Source organism: Camelina sativa, chromosome 5 (assembly GCF_030686135.1).
Source record: "Camelina sativa cultivar CO46 ecotype springtype chromosome 5, ASM3068613v1".
Classification (NCBI taxonomy): domain Eukaryota; kingdom Viridiplantae; phylum Streptophyta; class Magnoliopsida; order Brassicales; family Brassicaceae; genus Camelina; species Camelina sativa.
In genome coordinates, this window is record NC_141884.1 from 22,553,051 (window position 1) to 22,575,189 (window position 22,139).

Consider the following 22,139-nt stretch of genomic DNA (forward strand, 5'->3'; position numbering starts at 1 on the left):
CTGAAGGAGAAGCCTAGATCGTGGTTGCAGGCTTGGTGTCGTTCGACACCATGGTGGTTTCGGTCGACACCAACACTTGCAGATGAAAAGCGCGAACTGGTCCGAGATGCATATTTTGAGGCAACGTTTGGAGGATGAAACAAAGTCCAATTTGGCTGAAATTTGGTGGAGAGCTTTGTGGTTCGATAGGCTTCATATCCAACGGTGGATCCTGTGCGAGGATTGGGAATCCGGGTGCAGTCGTTTCAATTTTTGTGACTGTACATTCTTGTTGTCTTTCAAAGAAAGAATAATTTGGTCATTTTGTACCTAAAAAGAGTTAATTTTAAAAATGATTAATATGGAGAGATTTGAAAAAAAAAAATATGATAAAAAGAGTATTTTTGAGAATGCGTCATTAATTATAGGTATGATAAATATGGACTAAATAAATACTACTTTAATTTTATTTTAAAGTTAAAAAATAGTGTTGCTTAGTGACAGTATGAGAATGATAAAAACTAACTTTATTATATATATAGATTTTCCTTCCCCGACGATCCTTTTACAAAGAAAACCCTAATGGTTTTTACGAGAAAAAAGAAAACCCTAGTGGTGTCGAGAAAGCTCCCGTCAGATGTGGAAGAAGAGATACTCGTTCGTGTTCCACCTCTATCTCTCCTTTGCTTCAAATCCGTTTGCAAAGAATGGAACACTCTTTTTAACAACAAGAGATTCATCAACAAAAACTTTGTTTGCGCTCGCCCAGAGTTCATGTTACAAACACATTCCCACATTTATTCGATAAGCGCAGATCTCAACGACGATCCAACTATAAAAAAGATTGGTTTATGCTTGGATTTGCGCCGTGGCCGTTATCGTGTCAGTGGGATCTGCGATGGTTACTTCTTCTTGAACGGCCATCATGAAAGAGGCCTGGTTTGGAATCCGTTGTTGAGTCATCCTAAAAGGATTGCTAAGGATAATGTTATATGTGGCAGAAATATTGGTTACGATGGTAGTGGACCCGAAAAGAGTTACAAGATTATTGGACGTTGCAGTACTGATTCGATTGATAGAGTTGCAGTCTTTGAACTAGCAACCAATAAGTGGAAGGTTACTCATCGTACTAGTTCTAGCAAAAAGTTATCACCCGACTTGTGTAGGGTCTCCTTGAATGGAAATTTGTACTGGACAGGTTATAAGTATCCCCAAACTGGCAAGTATTTCATCGAAATGTTGGATTTTTCGAAAGAGATAATGAAGATCTTTTGTATTCTACCGTGTGAGGGAAAAAGTGCTGGTTCCCATATTCGTGCCCTATCGATTTACAAGGGAGATCGGTTTTCAGTGTTACAACAATCCAGAAGAACAGGAGAGACTAAGATTTGGGTGACGGAGAAGAAAATTGGTAATGGGGATGATGGAGGCGATGTGGTGTGGATTAAGTTCATGACTGTCTCAAGACCTGACTTTCCCATGTTAGTTAGGCACATCTCTACAAGTTACTTCGTTGATAATAACATCTATGGAAAAATCTTGGTTTTGTGTTGTCGTAGCAAGAAACCTATAAAAGCTTGGGTCTATATTGTGAGGGGAGATCTATGCAAAAAGATTAAGATAGATGAAGTGGTATGTGACTTTCAATCGTCTGTCTATATTCCCAGTTTGATCAACATTTCTTGATATACTTTTGCTGAAGCACAAGTTTGATTTCCATTGTTTAAATTTGTGCCATAATATAATTGCAAATTTTCGTATATATGATAAGAGTGTCATAATCAGTTTTGCGCATGACCATTTTCTAACACCACAAAGGTTTTCTTTCTTCCTCTTTCATTTATACATTGTTGTTATATCCAAACAACCAATAAGCTATACCCCTTCTTTGGGTAGCCATACCTTTCGGGCGTCTGGAGAGGAAAATGATAAGCTAAAGATGATTTAACAAGCGTTTTGGTATGATTTAAGTTCGTTTAGTTTAAGTAACGTTCCAATTATTTTTAGGTTCAAGAGGTCATTACAAGTTTCTAAGAAAAAATGATCAAAAAGGAGAAAAAAAAAACACATTTTCAGAAGGTTTCGGAACTTCAGACTGCATGCCAGTTTGGAAGACCTTCCAACCCACTAAATTCAACATTTTGACGTTGTTGAAACTCTAGAAGAGATAATATTTCAGCGTCAAGTGGAATCAGTCCAATATGCTTCAGAAGTTATGAAGAAAATAATGAAGACATGTTCTCCCGTGCCCGTAGCAAAGCAAACCACAATCAAGACCCCATTCACCACGCCAAGCCACCATGATGGTGCGGCCAAGCTCCACTCCAAAATGCCATCAAGCTCCGATACTGCGTCCGTGCCTTTATAACCAGAACCTACGCACGTTCGAGACTGCAAGTTGCAAACCACCTTGAGAGATGACACATCCTTTGAAGATCCATGCACTCACTTGATCGTTTATCGTAGCTTTTACACATTTTGGGGGAAAATATCATCTGTAAATATTTAAGAATTATATGTGAACCCTCTTTACTTTACTGATTCTTTTATTTTACATACCCTTTTATCACCCATCATTTTGCTAGCTTTAAATATGTCTAAGTCGTTTATTAGGTGATTCAAAGTGCATTCTATGTTAGTGATCTAATTTGAGTGGAGATCTAGGGTAGGTTCTGTTACAAAGTTTTCCGATCAAGTTTAATCTTGACATAGATTTGAATGAGCTTTTATTCATGACATGCCAATTAGTTGAGTCATGGAGTTTATGAATCAATCAAACTTAAACATTTAAAGAATATTTAATTACAAAAGTCCTTTAATTTTGTAAAAGTCTGAAACTATATCACCGGAAAATAGTGATGTTTATAATTTCGTCCAATCGATCAATCGATAGAGGGTCCATGCATATTCTAAATTTCTGATATATATCAGCAAGTCGACAATTGCATATACAAATAGCGGTCTTGCATCGGAGTCAATTTTGTTCATGTCCAACAATCTATAATTTGTTCAGACTTCAGAGGCAAAGATTTATGCTGTAATGGGGGATTCTATAAAATGATGAATTATGTGAAAGTTTTAAAATGATTTAACATCTCATTCATTCATTTATTAATTTGAAATCTTATGCAAGACTACACCAAACAAAATACGCAACCACAAATACATAGATAATTATTATAGTGAACAATGGAGAAGTGAATTTCCACAAGGCTTTCGAGAACGAAGTTTTACTCGCCAACAGATTATAAAATCTGTTTCTTTTCCTCTCTAAATTCAATCCCCAAGCGATGAGATCGTCGTTTTTAACTATCCTCTCATGGAAAAAACTCCATACTCGTACATTATTGATGTTACTCAGTATCTTCTTTTGTATTAATATTTAATTCGTTAATTCTCTGTGATTTCTTATGCTTGGATCCCATATTCGCCAATCAATATACCATAGAAATTTTAGGAATGCAATCTCTTATGTTGATTGAGATTGTGGAGATTGAGCATCATGAAAAATCAAAAAATTCTTCAAGAGGTTCGCCATGGCCAGGATGAGAAAGCCAACACTCTTCAACGAACCATAAATGAATTACCTCTCTAAATGGAGGAAGATGATGGAAACAAAAGCGTTTCCTTTTGCTTAAAGAAAAGTCCCAAACAAAGACTATAAAAAAAAATTACTTTAAACAATGGAGCATAGTACCTTTTGATTTCGGAACTGGCACTTGGTTTTGAATAAAAATGGTAACCGTTTATCCTTGTGACAACAATCACAATCATTGCTGCCATCCGAAAGAAGAAAGTTGATCGGCAAATCCGATATAATCCCATCCTAGTTTTTACTTATTACTTATTAGTAGCAATAAGAAAAAAACTAGAAACTGAAAAAGAACCACCGGCAAATGTCTCCTTGAGAATGAAGAAAACAGTTTTGTCGCCTTGGGAGAGAAGAAGAGAGAAGAGGTTCTAAAAAATTTGTTATCAATCACAATACAGTAAAACCTCTATAAATTAATACTCTATAAATTAATAAACACTATAAATTAAGAAAATTTGCTAGTCCCAAGTCGGGCCAGTATAAAAAATAACAAAATTCGATAAGATAATAAAATAATAATTTTTCTGAAATCCTAATGTAAAATATGGTCCCAATAATATCATAAATTAATAATCATGAAAATTTACATATATATATATATATGCTGATATAATAATGTATGTTTTTCCTACAGCTCATATCTATAAAACAATTGTTATGTTTTATTTTCAAACTGTAATGATATAAAATGTTTTGTAACATATCATACTACATTTTGTAAAAAACTTTCAATTTCTAGATAACCATCATTTACATTTTGATAGTTTGATTGACTATTAAAATACAACAATTGATATTATTATTCATAAATTTGTATTTTTGGTTTATTATTAATAATATTTTCTAAATATTACAAATTCAATTCCAATACCATATAATTTAAAACATCTGAAAGTCTATGTTAAAATTGTCTCAATTCATAATTTAAAAAAAATTAAAATATTAAAAATATATCTACAAATTAATAATTATTAGTTTACACTATAAAATAATAATTATTAATTTATAGATAAATTAATATCACTATAAATTAATAAAATATCTTGGTCCCAACATTATTAATTTATAGAGGTTTTACTGTATGTGTGTGTGGTATTTATTTTTATATTTTTAATCTAAACCGTTGATTTTATTAACACGTTGAAAACATCCATCAATTATATTAAACGAGAAGTGAAAACGTCCCACATTCAATCTCAGCAAAATTTTACCATTATACCATTAATGAAATTGCCCTTGACGTTGAAATATTTTGCCCCTGAACGTAAATTTACCTATTTTTCGCATTAAAAATAAATCAAAAATCGATTTAAAAATAATCTAATTGCATAAAAAGTTATTTGCAAAACTAGAATTTGCTAATTTAATCCCTAAATTTCCTGGAAAACACCCCTTTTACAACTATAGTTCTGTTTTATACTATAAATTCTACAGATTTGAGATAATTAATGGGCTTAGATTGTTTATAGATTAACGGGCTTCTGCAGGAAAAAAAAATCCAACGACAATACACCTCCTTACTGGAAACCCTAAAAAGATATATCATTTACAACTATAAATACAATGCTATCGTTTGCTTTCACCATAACTCAACAAAGAAAAAAAGAAAAAAACTCTCTTCTCTTGAATTTATAGTTTTATCAATTTCAATAATTCTTTAATCATGTTCTCAAATTTATATTTGTATTCCGATCTTGATGTTTTTTATGATTCATCAACTGATACTGTTTATTTTCCTGTTCATATAGTGGTTTCTTGGACAGCAAGATCTAATAATCATAACGCTTTGGTTGTTGTTGGTTCACCTTACAAAAAGGTATAATATTGTGCTTTTTTGGTAGAGGTTTTACGTTTAATTCTTTAATCATGTTCTCAAAAAAAACTCTCTTCTATTGAATTTATAGTTTTATCAATTTCAATAATTCTTTCATCATGTTCTCAAATTTATATTTGTATTCCGATCTTGCTGTTTTTTATGATTATCGATTGATCCTATTTATTTTCCTGTTCATATAGTGGTTTCTTGGAAAGCAAGATCCAAAAATCATAACGCTTTGGTTGTTGTTGGTTCACCTAACAAAAAATGTATAATATTGTGTTTTTTTGTTGAGGTTTATGTATTATTTTATATAATCAGAATGATTAACGTGTTAAATTATTTCTATTATATATAATTTCTTTTCATAAGTTGATTACACTTGGATTGCCATATTTGCAGGATAACTATGATCGTTAATAGCCATGTATATTTTTGGGAATATAGAAACAAAATTGTTTAATTTTTATCTTTAGCTTACATTCATGTAGATTATTTAAACAATGATGTTATATGAGAATTGATAATAATTCTATGTTTTAATTATTACTTTTCATTATAAAAAAAATATTGAACAGGTTAAACCTAAAGAATACTACAATGAGGATGGTCCTGAGGATGATGTTATGATTCCTTCAACGACTACAACAACTAAATTTTCAGATTGGATTATATTCAATACACAAGCTACTCAAGCCAAAGAAATCACTTATGCTGAAATTTCAAACCCATCAGTTTGGTATCATAAAGACATGATGTGGAAGCCAAGATAAAAAAGAAGACAATTTTTTCACCCTGCAATATTCCTATAATATTTGCTTCTTTAATTTAATCTAATTTTTTTAATTGTACCATTAAAGGTTATTTAATTTATTAACAATAGAATTATTTATTTTATGACTTTTGTATAATAGAATCTTAAATTTTAAGAAAGCTTGGATTTATGAAAATATTTATTTATAAAGGTTTCTGAAAAAGTTCTAATTTATTCTATAATAGATTAATAAATTATACATAAATGAATGACGAAATAATCGTGTATATCTTCAAATTTTTGAAATTTGGTAAATTTAAGACGATAAATATGTAAGAAAGTTTTATAATAGGAAAACTTACTCTTCGTTTTTTATTTCGAAAAAAAGTTCAGTATGCACGTTGTTAGCTGAAAGGTATCCGGAGCTTTCAACAAGCACCAGACGTCCAATTAAATCAAAAGATCAGAATTAATATAGTTTTGTCAGTTACACATATTTAATAGAAAATATACATATTAGACAACTCAAATAACTGTTATATACCTTTATTTGTAAAAATTATACTGGCAAAGGATAAAATTTACGATTCAAATAAAATTTACAAATTTGAAATGATAAAGATGGAAATAACTATTGTTGAAAAAGAAAATTAACATATCTCAGAAAATATATATATATATATATATATATGTTATATATAATTACTTTAAATGGATGATTATTTGTATTTATTATAAACTTAAAGTGATAAAGATGGAAATAAATATATTTTGGTTAGTCTTTTATTTAGATTTTATATTATCGATAGATTAGGATGTAAGTAAGTATTGTTTAAATCAGTAAATTAACATATAGAAGAGATATATATGTTAAATATTTACACATATCTGTTATTCTAAATACACAAATTTTATATTATTAAATAATTTTATATATTTAGGAATATATAGCAATCTCTTAGGTTATATATATAGACGTAGGTCAGAGTTTATGATTGATATCAAATCTCAAATATTTCCCAATGTTCTTAAAATTTTTTTTCATATAATGCGTTTGAAAAACTAAATTTGCTTATAATTACTGGTTTCGCTTAGTGCAGGTTATATTATGGTCTGTATTCTCTGACTGATTGTGTTTCACGTTTGAATCCTTCAAAATAAGAGAGGAAAAATCTTATTGTGATGATTACTTGGTCGGTAAGTTACCTTTGCTCCATAATTTAAAATCTCCCGTAATTAACTTCTAATGTACTATGCACTATTTTGATATGAGTTTACGTCTTAAATTTTAAGATGTCATTGGAAAAGTAATCAATGTTGGGTAATTCAATACTTGGGATCATATAAAAGACTTCATGGTTCTGAATAACGGAAATAAATATGAGCTTAGATCACAAACTGATCATATTTAGCAGTTGGTAAAAATGTGTACAAGGAATTTAAAGATGCATGCTTTGCATTGGGATTATTGGATGACGACAAAGAATATATTTTAGCTATAAAGGAGGTAAGTACATGGTGTTTTGGGCCGTTTCTAACGAAGTTGTTTGTCATACTATTGCTTTCGAAAGGTGATTCAGTGTCTCTCGATCTCTGGGTCACTACAAAAGATATATTGTTTAAAGATATTTTGTATTTCCAAAGGAACCGTACGAACAACCAAGGTACATATATAGTTATTTTTATAAATATATATAATAAAATTTTAAGATATGTTGGTGTACATAGACGTTTACGATTATTATTCTGATCATAAATATGTCAACTAAAATCAAAATACTCTATAATGCAGGTCTAATGTTAAGTCAGGATCAGATAACAAACCTATGTTTAGCTGAGATTGAAATGATTATGCGGTCTAATGGAAGCTCTCTGTCAACTACTGTGAATCCTAAACCAGACCAATCTATGATGGATAATAATGAGAATAGGCTTTTCATATATGAGAGGAACTATAAACGTGCTGACCAAAGAGAGGATTGCGACAGGTTGTTACGTATGTCAACCGATGAGCAAAACAGTGTCATCCTAGAAATTATTGATGATGTGAATTGAAACAATAGAGGTATATTTTTTGTTCATGGATTTGGTGGTACTAGAAAAATATTCTTGTGGAGTATTCTTGGCGCTGATATACGATCTAGGGATGATATTGTTCTTAATGTTGCATCAAGTGGTATACCTGCTTTACTTATGAAAGGTGGTAGGACAGCCCATTCTAGATTTGGTATATCCATCAATGTGGACAAATATACAACGTGTTCGATAGATGGTCAATCCTATATTGCCGAGTTGATTAGAGAAGCAAAGCTCATTATATGGGATGAGTCTCCAATGAGGAACATATTTTGTTTTGAAACGTTGGATAGGAGTTTGCGAGATATTATGAAGTGTGATCGAGTTTGCAAAGCTCATACAATTGTCATCAGATTTTCAATTTTTTCCCCTTAATAATATTACCTTTTTCATATTAATATCTAAGTGTAAGTTTTTAAAAATGAAAACGTGAAAACATCTTCAATATGTTAACATAAATTGTATTTTGTACATGCAACTGTATTTATTTATATAATATTAGAATTTTTAATTATCAGACTAAAGGTGAAAAACTAAAAAGATTAAGACACAACATTTAGTTGTGACTCTTTGTATTCTTACAAATCAAAAAACTCCTTTTTGTTTTTGATAACAGAGAAGATTCAAGAAAAAACCTAATTTGAGAAAATCATGAGGTTCGATTATATTGTTGATCTACTACACAGAAGAACTAATTGGTGTATCAACGCCAAAGTCTTACATTCTTGGAGAGTCAGAGAGTTCTTTACCAAACGAGTTCTGCTTCTTGTGGATGTAAAGGTTAGGGTTGTTAGTTGAATGATTTTTACTTAAATTTCAAGTTCTAACAGTTATTGTATATAAGACTTCTTACACAATTGTTGTTAAACTGTGAAGGTGACACAATTGAAGCTCCTTATTTACCCGATACACTCGCTAAACTCCCAAAATATATCGACGATGGTGAGTGGTACAGTATTAGAAATTTCAAAGTGATCAATCCAACCATGGAGGAGAGGAATACTCATCATCCTTATCAGATTAAATTTACGGATGATACCAATATGACGCTGCTCGGATCATTGAGTCCTAAGAATTACTTTCGGTTCGAGGATTTGGATGACATATATCGTGGAAGAATAGATCATCCCATCTCTTTCGGTAAGTATTTCTTTAATTGATTTTATATTATTTTGGTACAATCCGTCAATATAGTTAATTGGTATCTTTGTATTCTAAAAACTAGATTCTTTTTAGGATTTATGAAACTTTGTGTATTGGTCATTCTCATAGAAAAGTACGACTTAAACTTTACCAAAAATAGATTAGCTACATTTTGGAAACCTAAATTCTGTCTTTTTCCCAAACTAGATGTTTGTGCGTGTATAATGGATGTTGAAGATAGAAGAAAGCCTGCGAGTGTCATTGATATTAATAAAGTTGTTCTCATGTTGTTGAATGGCAAGTAAAAAGATATTTACTCTACCTTTAAGACAGTTACGTTTTAGAGTTGTCTCTGTTAAGATTTTTATTTATTTGATAAACATGTACGTGTGAGACTGTGAAGTGTCGTCTCAAAGACAACTACGCTTCTCAATTCATGACCATATGGCAATCAAGCGGGTGCCATCTCATATACAAATCCGAACCTGTGTTATGTGTAATGCGGTTTATGAGGGTGGGAGAATATGAAGGTATGTAACATAAATTAGTTCTGATATAATCATCATAAGGTAACCAATATATTCACTTAAAATTATAAATGTCTGTAGGTGACCGTGTCTTGAAAACACCTTGGCCTCTTCGAAGATCTTCATAAAACCAGAGTTTGAAGGACTGGAGCATCACCAGGGTATGTAAGATGTAATTATGTATATTAAAACAAGTTTTGTATGATGTTAAAGTAAAATTTCTTACAACACTTTATAATTTACAGGTCTGAATTTGTTGGACGTTATTATATAAACCATGTGATGAAGCAACAAGGTGAAAGCTCAAGCACTCACATGTAAAGAATGGGGTGTTGGCCGTTTATTTTTTCCTCATTTTGAATGTCTATAAAATTTAGTATCTTTGTATTAACCGCTACTTGAAATCCAACTTTGCATTACTCTCATCTTTATTTTGTAATTGAGATAATACATTATAATATTGAACTATTGGAAATTGCTTACGCTTTTAAAAATTTAAAATTTACTTATTGAATTTCAATATCTGTTTACTACAACTTAGTTGTTTATTTAAAAGACTCGATTAATATTTCACATTGAGAGTATTATTTATCTTTAGTAAGATAAACCTTATGTATATATGCAAACACAAAAAGTACTTAACAATCCAATAAAACATTTTAAACTTTTTCAAAAGATAAAATACTATGTTTAAATATGTCAATTATTACATATTAATTCAGAAAAGTAAATATCATGAAGTAACAAAACTATTGTTGTTAAAATCTTATTACCGCGCTTACCTCCCTAGTAGACCTTAATGGCCCTTCCAGTTTACTCAATGAACTGTTTCTTGTTACCAGCTACCATTTGCGATGAAATTACAAGTGTTATCTCTTCATTCTGGTGGGGAAAGGAGAATGGTAATCGAAAAGTACCATGGGTTGCTCGGAATAGAATGACAATACCTAAAAAAGAGGGTGGTTTAGGTTTTAGAGATCTTCATCTCTTTAACAAAGCACTACTTGGGAAACAAGCTTGGCGAATCATGACTAACCCCCACTCTCTCCTTGCTCGACTGTACAAAGGTATGTACTTTCCTCATTCTACCTATTTAGAAGCTCAAACAGGGTCGTATGCCTCTTACGGATGGCGATCCATTCAAGAAGGAAAAGCCCTCCTCCAACAAGGTCTTCGTGTTTGCATTGGTAATGGGAAGACTACAAAAATTTGGTCAGACCCGTGGCTCCCAACTCTGCCTCCAAGACCTGCTTATGGTCCCGATATTGATCCAGACTTCACAGTGGCTGATTTATGGCTTGAGAACAAACAGGAATGGGATCCTGTAATTTTCGAAGGTGTCCTAACTCCTGAAGACCAAAATCTTGCAGTTGAACTCTACTTATCACAGTACGCTGAGGATGATACTTATGAATGGGCATACACAAACAATGCTTGCTACTCTGTCCGATCAGGTTATTGGGTTGCTACTCATATTGGTCTTGCTGAAGATGAAACCATCCTACCGCCAGATGGATCAGTAGATTTGAAAAATGACATATGGAAAGCGAACCTTGCTCCTAAACTCCAACATTCTCTCTGGAGATGTTTATCCGAGGCGTTAGCTACAAATTCACAACTACATTCGAGGACAATTCCCATAGACCTGACCTGTCAGAGATGCTGTCTAGATGATGAGACGATAAATCATATGCTGTTTACTTGTTCATATGCTCAAGTTGTCTGGCGTCTGTTACAGAGAAAGATAGGGAAACAGATAAACTTCTCAGCGTGTCTAGAAGACAATATCCGTCCCTTACAGTTACAAGGGACCCAACCTCTCAAGCCCAACACCAACTTCTTCCCTTGTGGATACTTTGGCGAATTTGGAAATCAAGAAACAATTTCGTCTTCAACAAACTTTGCCAGAATCCAGTATATGTACTTGAAAAAGGAATTCAGGATGTGAATGAATGGTTAATGGCGAATGAGAAACTTATACCAAATCAGATGTCTGATATGCCTGCTACAATTCCCCGAGATAGAAGATGGACACCACCCCCGCCAGGTTGGATCAAATGCAATTTTGACAGAGGTTATGCTCAAGGAAGGAAGTTTACAAATACAGGTTGGTTATTTCGAGACGAAAATGGCCGGGTTCTTTCATCAGGATATGCCAAACTACCACCTTCGTGTACGTCACTACAGGCTGAAGCATTAGGATTTCTTTATGTCCTCCAATTATCATGGATTCATGGTTATCGCTATGTATGGTTTGAAGGGGACAATAAAGAATTGACAAACCTAATTAATACAAGCAGTGATCATCACAAGTTGGGGACCCTTCTATTTGATATACGGCATTGGATGCTCAAGCTACCCTACTGTTCTCTGGATCATGTTACTCGGGAAAGAAATGCTGCTGCTGACGCTCTTGCCAAATATGGCCTAAGTTCTTCATCGATGTCTCATATATTAATTTTTACTCTATATACATTTATTTTCCTTCCTCGATCCTTTTACAAAGAAAACCCTAATGCTTTTACCAGAAAAAAAGAAAACCCTAGCGGTGTGGAGAAAGCTGCCTGTCAGATGTGGAAGAAGAGATACTCGTTCGTGTTCCACCTCTATCTCTTCTTCTCTTAAGATCCGTTTGCAAAGAATGGAACAATGGAACAATCTTCTCAGCAGTAAGAGATTCGTCAACAAAAACTTTGCTTGCGCTCCCCCAGAATTCATGTTACATACACATTCCGATGTTTACTCGGTTAGCGCAGATCCAACCATAAAAGTGATTGATTTGCGCATTGATTTATGCTGTCGCCATTATCATGTCAGTGGGATCTGCGATGGTCACGTCTTCGTGGACTCCTTAGAGGAAGGAGACTTTGTTTTGAATCCGTTGTTGAGAAAGTGTAAATATATTCCCAGGGATGGTATCTGTGACAGAGATATGGGTTACGATGGTAGTAGACCAGAAAAGAGTTTCAAGATTATTGGACGTCGCAGTTCTAATACGACCGATAGAGTTGCAATCCTAGAATTAGCAACCAATGAGTGGAAGGTTACTCATCGTACCAGTTCTCGCGAAGAGTTAAGCCTAGAGGAGTCCTCTTCTAGGGTCTCCCTGAATGGAAATTTGTACTGGAGGACAGGTTATCAGTTATACAAATTTATCTTTATATTCTCAGTTATATTTAATTTATAAATATAAATAAAAATATTTCATTTAATTGAGACTTAGATTTCTTTTAGCTTTATGAGGATAAAATTGTATCATATAATTGAGTATTGTTGTGGATCAACTGGTTAAGTCATATGCTAAACACGTAAGAGATCGCGAGTTTGACCCACAAGAGTGTGAATTTCCTAGATTTTTTTTTGATTTCGATGGATGTTACATTAGGTTTATGAGGATTAATTTGAATGATATTGTTGAGAATTGTTGTTGGATCAACTGGTTACGTCCTATGCTAAATTCTTCTTGTAAACCTGGAAGTTTTACAAGTTTGATTCCCATTGTGTTGCGTTCTTGTTTAAATTATTTGAACTTCTAGGTTTGGACCCGCACGGGTTATTTTTGCATAATTTTTTAAAAATTAGAAAATTTTCATGTCAACCTCAACTCAGACCTGCATAAATGATATATATAAGAAAAAATTAAGATATAATTGAGATACTTGATCTTACGTGTATATTATTCTAAATGTAATCCAAACATTTCTAATTGTTTGTTTAAGGGTGTTAAATAAAATTTGGATTCGGTTTCAGTTTCATTTATTTCACGTACTTAACCTAGATGTATATTAACTGTAACCATTAATTTACCGTCATCGTATCAAAAATGTTGGTCAACCGGAGAGTTAAACTATAAATTTTTACCGTAACTATTTTTAAGATATAATAAATATACTAATAATTTTTTTTTAATATGAATAGTATGATATATAGATATACAATTACACTAAAAGAGCATATCAATTGAAAATAAATAATATCAACCATATCATATCATCAAATAATATCAATTGTATCATATCGTCAAATAACCACAACCGTATATAACTATAACCGATAGTTAATAAACCGTAATCGTACCCGTGTTTATGCCTACTTGTCCATACCCATCCCGTTGCATATCATAGAATTTCAGATGACCTAAATATAATTGTCAAGTGATCAAACACATCTAATATGTTTGATTGCAACATTTAATTTTTAAAAAATTTGACCCAAAAAAACCTATTCCTCGTAATTCACATGAGGAAATAGTATTTCTGCATATGTTCTGCTTGAATTCTTGTTCCCAAAATTCCCATCCTGTATTTTTTCATACATGAATATACCCACACAAAATTCTCATAACATGATAATCATGGAACTAATTTGAACGATTTCCTAAAATATAATACATCTGCTGTTTAATCTTCTTCTTAATATGTAAATTGCATCAGTTTGGCAATATGAATATTTTGATATGATTTTTTTTTTGGACACTTAAGTGTATTCCCCAATTAATAGTATAGATTTCCTTCAATTATTGAATGAAATATTCCTTAGTTATACTAATGATAATTTAATGTAAATCCCCCTATATATTGAATGATCTTCGATTCTTTCACCGTTAGAGTTTTAAAATTATTTGAAAGGTAACATTATTTATATTTTTGAAGATATGATTTGAAATATATATTTTTTACATCTAATAATATAGCTATATTATTATATTACAATACATAATAAAATTAATTTAATTTCAAAAATATGTAGGGGGTGATATTTATCAATTTTGAATAATATTTACCAATTTATAGGAGTAAAATATTATGTACATAAATAAATTGAATATCAGTGGCGTTGACAAAAAATATATATATATGTATAGCAATGACAGTTTTATGTAATTTTATGGAATACTAAGGGTGAATAATTAATTTGGTACGGAGCTCTCTGGTGTCGATACATCAACTTTTTCTCCAGAATGTTTCTCTTAATATATATGGGATTGGATGGGATTTCCTTCAATTATTGAATAAATTATTCCTTAGTTATACTAATAACAATTTACTGTAAATCTCCTATATATTGAATGATCTTCGATTTTTTCACCGTTAGAGTTTTAAAATTATTAGAAAGGTAACATTATTTATATTTTTGAAGATATGATTTGAAATATATATATTTCTTTACATCTCATAATATAGTTATATTATTATATTACAATACATAATAAAATTAATTTAATTTCGAAAATATGTAGGGGATTAATAATTTATCAATTTTTGAATAATATTTACCAATTTATAGGAGCAAAATATTGTGTATATAAATAAATTGAATATCAGTGGCAGTTGGCAAAAAATATATATATATATATATATATATAGCAATAACAGTTTTATGTAATGTTATGGAATACTAAAGGTGAATAATAAATAGGGCACAGAGCTCTATGGTGACGACACATCAATTTTTTTCTCCAGAATGTTTTTCTTTTAATATATAGGAAATATATCTCTATATCCTACTATATTAATTGGGAAGTACAAATATAAAACTAACTTTAAAATGTGTAAAAATTATATTCAATTGCCATTAAAAAATTTAATTAAGATTAATTAATTAAAAATAAAAAATGCTGACTGATCAAAAAAAAATCTAGAAAATTAAAAAAAATCTATTCAAATCAAAACTAATTACTAGAAACTATAAAAAAATAAAAATTAACAGCTGAGATTTTTTCAAATACAGATAATTATTAATAAAAAAATTTCTCTCTCTAATAAAATTGTGGACCAAAATTACTAAAATTGTGGTCCTGAGAGCTTGATTTGGAATTTGCAAGTATTGCCAACGATATGTTTTAAACATTCTGGGGTCTGCAAATTTATTTCAGTATACGAAGCTGTGCTGGAAGCCTGAGCATGAGTGTAGAAGTTAGAAAAGTAAAATTTCAAAAAAAAAAGTATAGTTGATCTACAATACCTCCATTTCTTCGTTTAAAACATCAGCAGCTCTATGCCCAGCAATTTTGGTGGCCTCACTATCGAGGACAACAAAAGTTGCAACATCTTTGTATATGTCATATACTCTTATCTCAAAACGATATTTGTGTAGTCATGAAAATCTTTAAATTCTGGTTTTTATTTAAAAAGGGCAAGACTAAAAAAATTTCTCTCTCTAATAAAATTGTGGACCAAAATTACTAAAATTCTGGACCAAATCAAGCTTAATAAAATTGTGGAAACCCCCATCTCCTCTGCCACCCTCAGGACCGCAGTCCCTCGAGCTATCGGTATCTAGGGAACCCCTCGTCCCCTCAGGAGAACCCCCATCTCCTCATGAGTTATTCAGGACCCCCTGCCCTTATAGCAAATGTCATAACGTCTATAAGCATTTCTCCAACCGGGACCACCCCCCGTGATCCGCGTAGAACACCTCAATGTCCTACCAACACCATAATATCTCCCAGAATGTCACCACTGTCATGGCCACCCCCAGGCCTCACTCCAAACATCTCAAACACTTTGGATGTCCCCCCGCACCCTTTCCAAGTTCTACCTCCCGAAAAACTTTCCATTTTTAGAAACTTTCCATTTATGGAAACATTCCAATTTTAGAAGTCCCGTGCAAATTCCTTTCCACAAGACACACAAGTCAAAAATTTCAAAGAACTTCATTTGCAAAACATCCACTCCCACCAATCACCTCCAATGGTATTTCCCGATACCAGCGTGATCGACCACTTTCCAACAACTTTCAATAGCCAACTGCACCTCACGTACAGAAGCTACAAACACTACACAAATAACAACACACAAAATCACTTACCGTGGAATCTCATCGAAGGCTCGAAGAGGATGATACTAGGACTCCATACCACAAAGAAATTGACTAACTACTCGTAATCAATATCCATCTCACAACGACATGCATCCAAAAACAGGAAAATAATTCAACCAATTAAATTCCTAAACCGCTCTAAACCATCCACTTAACCATCCTAGAACCATAAAGGCTCTGATACCAAATTGAAACGACCCAACCCTTTTTTTTTAAATAATAAATACAATATATAATTAAGCATCCAATACTACTTAATTAAACCAACCCAAACCACAACTCATCATTAAACCAGCAATAACCACTAAGCACAGCGGAAACAAATAATACAAAACCAATATATCATCAATACAATAGCATTCCTAACCATTCTATCCAGCATCCTAACATAACTCTAACCAAGGTTCCAACGTAAACCACATATAGCCAACAACACACAAACGAGACCCTAGATCATCCTCCTCCTCATCGCCATGATTCCACGTCACATACCTGCACACCACAAACAACAATTGAGATGCGTAAGTATTATCACAAATACTTAGTGAGGCAATCCTCCCATCTACAGGGCTATACACACAAACAACTGAGATTCCAATGTTTAACAAACAACAAACAAAACCAACAAACCAGGAAATCACGAATCAAGCAAGTTGGTGTCGACCGACACCAGAGAGGTGTCGATCGACACTGGCCCAAACATGGTGTCTACCGACACCCACTTGGTGTCGACCGACACCCACTTGGTGTCGACCGACACCCACTTGGTGTCGATCGACACCGACCCTGCAGACACGTTCTGCTTGAAGCCGATCGTCGAATCTCCGCTTCCAATCATCTCCAATCCGTTCCAAACTCACCCAAAAACTTCCGGAACCTATAATAACCATAACACAACCACCACAAGCAAGAACAACACCACACAAGCAAACAAAGGATTCTCAGGCTTAGATAAGCCATTGTCATGCACTCACCTCTTTGCAGGAAATTTCTGACCAACAATGATGAATCCCTCACTCCCAGCAAGCTTCTAACACTTCCTTAGCTTCAGATCTCCCAAGAACACCAAGAAATCTCACCAATCTCCCCCAAAATCTCAAGAACAATGTTTTCTCTCCTTTTATCTTGTTTTAGCGGCGACAAACAACAAAAAACGACCTAGGTCATTTTTCTCAATTAAATATGACGGTTCAATGGTTTTCCTTAAACCAAACCGACCCAATCGACGAATTAAACAATCTGGTCAAACCAGAAAAGCTGGTGTCGATCGACACCCATTCCCAAAATCCCCAATTTTGGTTCACGAATTTTACAGTATAGTACAAAATTCAAGTTTAAAAAGTTTAGTTTATTGATTGGATGAATTTGAGTCGGTCTGAATTTTTTTCTCACATACGTATTTTAAAATCATCAAAAACTGATGGAAAAGTCAACATATAGATATTATAGGTTCAAATATAGTTAATTAAAAAAATATTTTGATGTAAGTTAAAATAAATTAGAAATGTATTTATGTCAGAAAAATAATTGGAATGTATCTATTGTTGATATCAAATTTTCTGATTTTGTCTTCCCTTCCATCTACACCAATTGACATATTGGAGAGTTCATTTTTTTATAATTAAATGAACATAATGAATAAGAATAGAGACAAAGACCGAGAAATAACCGATCATCATAGAATTATAACACATTTTAAGCATTCATATAGAGTTTCTAATTCACAAGAAATTTGTTAGGAGGCTAATTGAAGAAAATCAAACCATAGCAACATATTGTAGAGTCAAAAAGAAAATCAAATATTAAGATTTGAGTTAAAGAATATATAAAGTTGTAAAACCACTCGCAAAAAGATAAATATTTATCAATTATTTTTCTTTACGATTGAGACTAAAACATACTCCCTCCGTTTCAAAATATAGGATGTTTTAGTAGAAACATGCATATTAAGAAAAAGTTACTTTTAAAATGTTTAACCAATCATAACCAAGAGTGCATAATATAAAATATAAAATTAATCTAAAAGTAGTATAAAAAGTTGGAAACATCCTATATTATGAAACAAAAATAATCCTCTAAACATCCTATATTATGAAACGGAGGGAGTAATTTTTATTTATTTATTTTCATGGTTAATAAGTTTTGCTAATAGTTTTCTGGTTATAGGGATCTAGCGAATCATCATATAAGCCTTGACCGCATCCATATATTAAAGCTTTGGAAAAGATGTAGGGACAGATGAAATTTATCTAAAAATATTTGTAAACTATTTTCAATACTCAACTTTCGTTTTGAATGTCTGATATATGGTTTCTACACAAACCTCATGTGTGCTAAGACTATCTCCAATATATATTTTATTTTTTCTCTAAAATAGAGCATAATTTTTTTCAATGTATATAAATAGAGTTAGTGTTAAAAAGCAATGTTAGAGTTAGAGCAAATGTTACTCTATAACAGAGTATTGACTTTAAAATAGAGTAGGGTTGGAGATGCTCTAAGAACCTAACAATTTATCACAAGACAATAAAATCCAGAACAACAAAACTTTGAGGGATTTAATTACTTCAATCCAAAAAAAATTCTGATATGTTTTTTATTTTTATTTTTATTTTGCGTCCAAACATTAAGAACCATATATAAAGGAACACATATTAAATATTTTTTAAAAAATCATATTAAAAAAATCCAATTCAAAAATATATTTGTAAATTTAAGGTATATCATAATTAATAAAAATAAAATTAAATATATCTAGTGCATCGCGCGAGCCTATTTCTAGTATATATATAATGTAAGCCAGAGGTATTATATATGATCTCCTCGTTTGTTGGTGTACCGAAAACCTTAATGATTTCAACGAGCTGTTCTACAACTGCACTTTCGCCAGGAAACAGAGACTACATAAGAAGTCCACGAGAGCACGAACAAAACTACGAAGGTGAAAAAAATAGAATGCGAGAACAAAAATCATATAGGTAATGCAAAAATAGTACTCCAACCAGTGCAAGTAGCAGACTAGCAGTCCAGCCATCTATTGAATCAAGGTTTAAGAAGTTAAGAAAAACAAAGTATAACTCTCTTTATTTGCTTAAGAAAAATCACTCAAAAACTTAAGCTCTCAAACTCTCAAATCCCAATTCTCTCACGTCTAATGTCACAACTCGACATTAGCGTTTATATAGGGAACAAGTAAATATTTAGCCTAACATCCTTTAGGAAATATTACATAATTTAGATTCCTCCTAAATCTCTAGATATGTATATTTAGATATCTCCTAAATATACTAAGCTTGCTCCTCAAGCTATTTCAAGCTTACACCAATATTGCCTCCCTTAAGCTTGAAATCATTTTCCTTCACATCTTGAACTCCAATGAGACTCCTCATTTCTTTGAATTTGATCCTTGCAAGTGCCTTTGTCAAGATATCGGCCTTTTGTTCATTGCCGGGAACATACACAACCTCTATCTGCTCATTCTTGACACATTCACGGATGAAATGAAACCTCGTGTGTATATGTTTGCTCCTACCATGGAACACCGGGTTCTTAGTAAGTGCAATTGCGGAGTTGTTGTCTACACGAAGAGTAACTCTTTCACATGTTGTACCAGTGGACTCTCCAAGAAGATCTTGTAGCCAAATCGCCTGTTTTGCAGCCTCCGTAGCTGCCATGAATTCTGCTTCGCAAGAAGATAGTGCCACCGTCTCTTGTTTCTGCGTACACCACGTCATAGGACATCCACCAAGATAAAAAATGTGACCAGTAGTACTCTTACCATCATCCTCATCCACATTGTGACTGCTGTCACTGTAGCCAATCAGATCAGTCTTATCCGCACAAGTAAACATGATATGTATATATTTTACACATTTTCATGATGCATTTGTCATTCATTTTGTTCTCTTAACTCATTGCTTTGTATTGTTTTTAGTCTTTTTTGTACAACATGCATATCTAGGTAGTCTTTGCATTGGTCTTGCACGCATCTTGCATTTTGGAGTTGTTTCAGGTGTTTTAGGAGGTGTCCAAACCATCAAATGCAAACAAGGATCAGAAGAGCAGTTAAGCGACTCGATCTACACTACCCAGCGACGCAAGCTTCCACGTCTTTGATCGAGTCGAGTGAAGATTTTACTTTGGAATTCAGCTTTCGACGTCTTCAACAAAGTTGTAGAGAATGGAGTCATCTTTCCAATGCAGTTTATTTCAAACCAATCGGAGTCGTGGTTCATGAATTATCTCCGTTTTAGTGGATGCCTGTACGTTCAGAAATCCGACTCGACCGCACGCAAAGGAGAGCTCCCACTCGATCGGATGTTAGCAGCGACTCGACCAAGACGTCCCAGGATGGCTCCCGAGCACTCTCAAGACGCGACTCGATCAGCAGCTCCTGAGCACCGTCAAGACGCGACTCGATCAGCAGCTCCTGAGCACCCTCACGTCGCGACTCGATCGACAGTTTCTGAGCACCCTCACGTCGCGACTCGATCGACAGTTTCTGAGCACCCTCATGTCGCGACTCGACAGTTTCTGAGCACCCTCACGTCGCGACTCGATCGATAGTTTCTGAGCACCCTCACGTCGCGACTCGATCGACACTCTTACGTCGCGACTCGATCGACACTCTCACGATGCGACTCTATCGACGCTCTTAAACCGACATCCTGGTTATGTCCCGAAGACGCATCCGAGAAGGATTCCCGAACCGACGTTCTACATTGTCGTTTTATGTTTTAGAGATTTCCATGTTTTTCCTAGAAATACGTTTTGTTAAGTTTTCACTCGAGGATCTTATCTTTTATCTCATTTTGTTATGAAGGTTTACCCTAACCACCTAAAACACTTGACACTTTGTATCCCGATACATTTGAATTTATTCAGTATTTTGATTCGATTTCTTCTACAAACTTGATCATCTCATTTTTATCTATCTTAGAATGCTTGATTCAATGTTTTCTGAGTTTGTATCTTTGATGATGATTTTCGGATCTGAGTAGTGTGGTAGTTCTTGAGGATAGAATAGATTAGGTGGAGGATCTTAGGATGTAGAGTGTTTAAGCTTTGATTGTATGATTCCCTTCTGGACTAGAGTTTGAAATACTAGTTTCTCTCTGATCAATTGGAACTGGGCTTTAGACATTTCCGCATCCAAAAGGTGCTCGATGAAATGTCTGACCAACTAGTGCCAGAGACTTACATTCCTAGCCTAAGAGATTAGTTGTCTAGGATGTTTGTTGACGTGAATGAACTTGTTTTTCATGCCATGCTTGATCATGTTTCTCTAGCGAGAGCTAGGTTTGGAAGTGGTTGAGTTTGAGTAGCTTCTGTCAAGAGATTGGATTAGCTAAGAAGTGATGTTCATTGTTTAGGGATGGTTTGCTTTTGGAATGTTAAATACTATATAGACTAGGATACTCCACCGACATC

The 22,139-nt window shown here is 33.1% G+C and overlaps 1 protein-coding gene and 2 pseudogenes across 1 annotated transcript; all 3 read left to right on the forward strand.

Moving 5' to 3' along the window:
- Positions 1–561: 561 nt before the first annotated feature.
- LOC104733524 (putative F-box protein At1g58090 pseudogene) lies at positions 562–1,665 on the forward strand (annotated as a pseudogene).
- Positions 1,666–11,846: 10,181 nt separating this feature from the next.
- LOC147944197 (uncharacterized) lies at positions 11,847–12,512 on the forward strand. Its single transcript, XM_087512495.1, has one exon. The coding sequence runs from the start codon at positions 11,847–11,849 to the stop codon at positions 12,510–12,512; it is 666 nt and encodes a 221-aa protein (XP_087368621.1).
- Positions 12,513–12,528: 16 nt separating this feature from the next.
- LOC104733523 (putative F-box protein At1g58090 pseudogene) lies at positions 12,529–18,883 on the forward strand (annotated as a pseudogene).
- Positions 18,884–22,139: the final 3,256 nt, after the last annotated feature.

What these genes read in the sequence shown, in the direction of transcription:
- LOC147944197 (XM_087512495.1), top strand. Translation starts at nt 11,847, where the DNA reads ATGGCGAATGAGAAACTTATACCAAATCAGATGTCTGATATGCCTGCT.